Source organism: Sarcophilus harrisii, chromosome 3 (genome assembly GCF_902635505.1).
Source record: "Sarcophilus harrisii chromosome 3, mSarHar1.11, whole genome shotgun sequence".
Classification (NCBI taxonomy): Eukaryota; Metazoa; Chordata; class Mammalia; order Dasyuromorphia; family Dasyuridae; genus Sarcophilus; species Sarcophilus harrisii.
This window is the reverse complement of record NC_045428.1, coordinates 534,023,109-534,028,556: the sequence shown is the minus strand read 5'-3', so window position 1 is coordinate 534,028,556 and position 5,448 is coordinate 534,023,109. Positions and strand designations below refer to the sequence as shown.

Below are 5,448 nucleotides of genomic sequence, written 5' to 3'. Positions count from 1 at the left end.
CTGGGCCTGCTCATTTCAATCAGCATCACTTCATGTAAGTCTCTCCAGGCCTTTCTGAAATCATCCTGCTGGTCATTTCTTACAGAACAATAATATTCCATAATATTCACATACCACAATTTATTCAGCCATTCTCCAATTGATGGGCATCCACTTAGTTTCCAGTTTCTGACCACTACAAAGAACTAAATTTCTTCAAACAAAATGAAGATCTGGAAAATTTATACAACTTAATGAGCAAAAATTACTCTAAAGAAGAGGGTGCATTCTTCAATTTTACAATTTGAATTAAAATATTATGTGCAATTATTTTTTTCAGGAGAAAGATATCTTTACATGGAAGTTTAGGGAAAGAAATAAAAAGAAGGAAAGATGAAAGTATGGAAGGAAGGAGGGAAGGGAGCAAACTAAGGATCAAGGAAGAGAAATAAAGCTAGAGACAGGGTGTGAAAATATGAGACAGACAAGAAAGACAGGGGGAGGGGGCAGAGACAAAAAGTTATGTCTTTTATGCAATTTGCTAAAACCATAAGATCCTGAGATCTTTAAGAATTTTCTTTGTGGAAAAGTCTGGTAAAAGGCTTGTTAAATTTTTTAAACCTCTAAACCTATGGTTCCTCTCAATGTGTCTAGAGTTAATATATGCAAAATTTGCTAGTGCAGATTAAAATTTTTTGTTTCATAAAAACTGTTTATATTCCACATTTATCAGGTACTGATGGTGCAAATCACTGAGCTGATTCTAGGGATACAAATAAATTTTAAGTTGTCTCTGCACTCAGGGAAGTGATAATCTGGGAAGAGATGAGTTTAAGAGACTTTAAAACAAATAATTGTAATGCGTATTAAAAGATAAGTCAAGAAAAATATGAGTAAAATTTTAAGATCTATGAAGAAAAAATCAAATCATCTAGAAACATCAGGGAAATCTTAATGGAGGAATTAGTACTTGAGTTAAAACTGGAATTACAAGAAAATATTTCTGTAGTTATTAGTGAACAACATAGGCATGTCCACCAGAGAGGACAATATCTTCTAAGTTTCAGAAACAGGGAAATCCTCAGAATGCAAGATTTGGCAAAGATTATAATTTTGATGAAATAAAATAAAACATATAATATAGAATAATCTCAAATAAGCTATATAGAATAATCTCAAATAAGCTAGATTGATAATGTAGAACCTTAAATTTGTATTTATCCCCTAGAGAACAAGGAATCATTCAGAGATCTTGATGAAGGAGATGATGCTTTAGAAAGACTTTTCTGAGAAGTGAGGAGTCCCATCCACAAAGATCTTCACATTTGGGTATTTTTATATCTGATTAAAGACTTCCTGTAATGAAGAATTCACTGATTACCAGGATAGCCCCTTATACATTAGGATAGATCAAGTGATTAGGTAGGTAATGGCTGCAGTCAAAATTTATATGATTGCTATGTGACTTGTAAAAATGAGGACTTAAGTATTTCCTTCCTGGGTTGTAAAAAAAAAAAAAATTCTTTTTTCTGTTATATGTCGGAACTTCAGAAATTTGGAAATATCTAAATATCTTCCATGTACTCCTTCCCCCAAGTGTCTTCATCTCTCCACTTTAATTACTCTTCTTTTAATTAACATCCTTACTTCATTTAATTAATCCTGATGTAACATTGTTTTGAGTCTCCTTATCACTGCCTATGTTGGGATGTGATTCTGCTTCTCTGTACCTTACCCAATAACTTGCTATCTCTTATTTCCAGTATTTGTTAAATTCTATCTCTTATCTGCCTGTCTACCTTCTAATTTCATTTGTTTTGACATTTATCTTTTGTATGTGAACTGAATTTCATTGTTATTGTTGTATTTTATTTTTCTCCTATATTAGATGATGTTTATGGTCTCTCAATTGACCTGTAACCCTTTCCATGTATGCTACACTTGCACCCTTATTTGTGTTTCATGGAGCTTTTCTTCTCTATGCTACCAATATACTCATGGCTGCTAAGAAAATCTGACTCTGCTCATATTTTTAAAACATCATTAAATGACAAATACATAATTTGGGAGGGACTGTTACTCTCAATTTGTCAATGGTGCTAATAGTTAAAATTAGAATAATTATGGTTAAGACAATAATACATTTTTAAACATTGCACTTGAGAATGTTTTTTAAATGACTAAGAAAACAGGCTTCTTTCCAAATTCTCAGGATCAGTCATTTGGAGCAATGGAAAGAGAATGATTGTAAAGGACAAATATATTCTATTTTTCTGTATACCCTACAAACTAAATCAGGAAAACAGTAAATATTTTCTTCACTAGTCAAGTGTTCCAAGTCAACTGTTTCTCATATTAGACTATTTTGAACCTACTGACTCAGCTTTGTCACTTTCTTCTATACATACACTAATTTACCACTGTCCCTAACTGAGATTTAGAATTTAGGGTGATTGAAAAGCTTCCCAGAATTATAAAGGGTAGAAATCTATAACAGGTAAAAATAATGAGTAAAATTTTTTGTTGTTTTGATTTGTTATGTTTGTTTTTTTCTTTCTAAAATCAGAGAGTTTATGTAATGTCATTCTTAGTTAGATTCAAAGGTTACTTCCTGAAGGAAAAGAGCTGGATTTGGAACTACTCTTTTATCTCATGTTCTTCCCCCTCTTAACCTTTTTTTTTCTTATAATCCTCTTTTCATCCCTCTATTTCTTTGTGGGTTCTCCATCCTTTTAAAAATCTTTCCTGAAAAAGGGATGCAATATTCTACATCAACACTAACTGTTAATTACCCTGTGTTCCCTCTCTCAAAGACAGTTGCTATATATATATATATATATATATATATATATATATATGGAATGGATATCTGTATCTTTTTTAAATGGTTGCTGAGCAGCATCAGTGATCAGTAAATGACTGTAGAACTAAACCAAATATGCCAAATCTATATAATAAAGACATAATGGAGAAAAGTAGCACTTTCCTATTTTGGAACACAAGATTTCTGTTTACAACTTAAAATTTCACTTTAAAGAAAAAGGCAATTACTGACATTCAGATTTTGATCAATTTTATCACTTGAAATGTTGGCAATATATGCCACTCTTATTATTCTGTCTGTTTTTTTTCCTGTTTACATTTGACTATTCTGATGTCATATTATAAATTCCTAGAGGTTAAAGATCAAATTCTGAAAGTCATTCTTTCAGAATGACAGAAAAGCTCAAGGTAATTTTTCAAATTTTTAGTGGTGTTAATTATTGAAGTCAGGGAAATCATAGTTAATATAACAATGAGATATAAAGCACTGCAATTTAGAATCAATGTGATCTTATTTAAGTCCTAGAGAAGTGCTTCTATATATAAATGTGTTTCTGTTTGGCAAGACTTTGAGACATATCAATAACAATGGGGAGAATATCAAAGACTGAGCATATAACCTTTAGAAGCAAGAATTGCTATAAACAATCTTTTGAGAAACATTATAAATGGCAAATAATTTGTGGTCATTTGTTAACTAAAAACAACAACAGCAACAATAATTGGAAAATCTAGAGGTTCCATACAAGTGTAAAGAGACCACAAAGCTGACCATAAAGATAAACTAGATAGGTGCCTTTCTATCTTAAAGAATATGTGGATCCGTCTCTGTCTTTTTCTATTCTTCTATCATTTACCTTTAACAGAGGATGCAGAAATCATTATGAAAAAATAAAATATTTCTGGATAAGGGAAAATGGTGATTTATTTCACTTAGAATGACTGATATCAAGTTATTTCCTTAGTGGAAATTTTGAAAAAGGAAAAACAGCTCATATGAAAATTAACAAATAAGCAATAAAGGGAAGACAATGAAATAATGAAGAATAACATATAAATAAAAAAAAAGATTTCTCCTCCTAATTCAGGGATCACACAGTGCTGCCTGATTCCCACCAGAATTAACTGTTCCCAAAAATGTTCGATCTTTTACAAAAACAAAACATACCAGAAAAACCTTTTCACTTTGCAATCATTTGAGTCTATCAGAGAGTTATTATCTGGCCAATCTTGGGATACTAAACATCAGTTCTTTTGAGTCCCAAAGATATTTAATCCCTTCTGAAGAAGAAGACTCTTTGGATCCTGATGCGAATCTGCTTGGTCTTGATGCTGTAGATGATGGGGTTCATGAGAGGTGGGAAAAGGATGTATATGTTTCCCATTAGGACATGGACGAGGGGTGAAAGGTGTTTTCCAAACCTATGGACCATTGTAAGACCAATAATGGGAATGTAGAAAACCAGAACAGCACAAATATGGGAAATACAAGTCTGCAAGGACTTGAGTCTCTCCTCCTGAGATGCAATAGCTAAGACTGTATGTAAGATGAGAATATAAGAGAAGAGGATGAGGAGGGAATCTAATAGCAAGGTGCAGATCACCAATGCCAGGGCATAGAAGCTATTGAAACGAATGTCAGAGCAAGCCAGCCGGAGCAAGTCCTGGTGAAGACAGAAAGAATGGGAGAGGATGTGGTGGCGACAATAATGGAAGAACTTCAGGCGGATGATGACAGGAAGAATAGACAAAGCACTCCTCAACAAAATAATCAGCCCCACTTGTACGACTTTGATATTTGTCAAGATAGTTGTATATCTGAGAGGATTAGAGATTGCAATGAATCGATCAAAGGACATGGCCAGAAGGACTCCAGATTCTGTACAGGACAGACCATGAATGAAGTAAGTTTGAGCAATGCAGGCATCCAGGCTGATTTCATGGCTGAACTTCCACAAGATCCCCAATACTGTATGAATGGTAGAGAGCCCCATGCACAAGTCAGTGAAAGCCAGCATAGCTAGGAAGTAGAACATGGGCTCATGTAGACTTGGCTCAGTCCGGATCACATGGAGAATCAGGCAGTTCCCCAGCAGGATGATAGCATAGATGGAGGAGAAAGGGATGGCAATCCAGTAATAAAATTGTTCTAATCCTGGAAAACCAGTGAGGAGGAATGGAGAGGTACTGAGGTTGTAACCAGAAAGAATTGACATGAGTACAAAAAAAAAAGTGATTTCTTGGGTAAAATAAGAACCTTCACTTACATAAACATCTTTAAAAGGCTTTGAAAAAAAGGACAGGTTACTTAGTTTTCTTAAGCACCATCATTTCAGAAGTAGGAATCACTACTTTCTTGTAGAAATATTACTTTATGTCAATTCTGGGAATAGTATGTGCTATATGACTAGATTTGAAACACTCTGACTATTGGCAATTCGCTTTGTTTAAAGTTCTGTTGACCATTAACCAGGCAAAAAAGTACCTGTTAGTCTGAATCAGATGGTTGGATTGATCACCCTTGTAGAAGAATTATTTCTCTCTTGCTTTAAATTAGTCTAATTTTTTCTCCCCAGAATTTTGAGCTTTTCAATTAGTTCTCAATAATTATAAGAAATCAACTAGAATGAGCCATATAACAGTTAT

General features: G+C 33.5%; 1 protein-coding gene across 1 annotated transcript; it reads right to left on the bottom strand.

Annotated features, from left to right (window-relative positions):
- Window positions 1–4,073: 4,073 nt before the first annotated feature.
- On the bottom strand, window positions 4,074–5,018 carry LOC100921593 (olfactory receptor 51V1-like). The gene has a single exon (XM_012545451.2). The coding sequence runs from the start codon at window positions 5,016–5,018 to the stop codon at window positions 4,074–4,076; it is 945 nt and encodes a 314-aa protein (XP_012400905.2).
- Window positions 5,019–5,448: the final 430 nt, after the last annotated feature.

Bases quoted from the DNA above. Each gene is read 5' to 3' on its own strand.
- LOC100921593 (XM_012545451.2), bottom strand. From the start codon at position 5,018: ATGTCAATTCTTTCTGGTTACAACCTCAGTACCTCTCCATTCCTCCTC.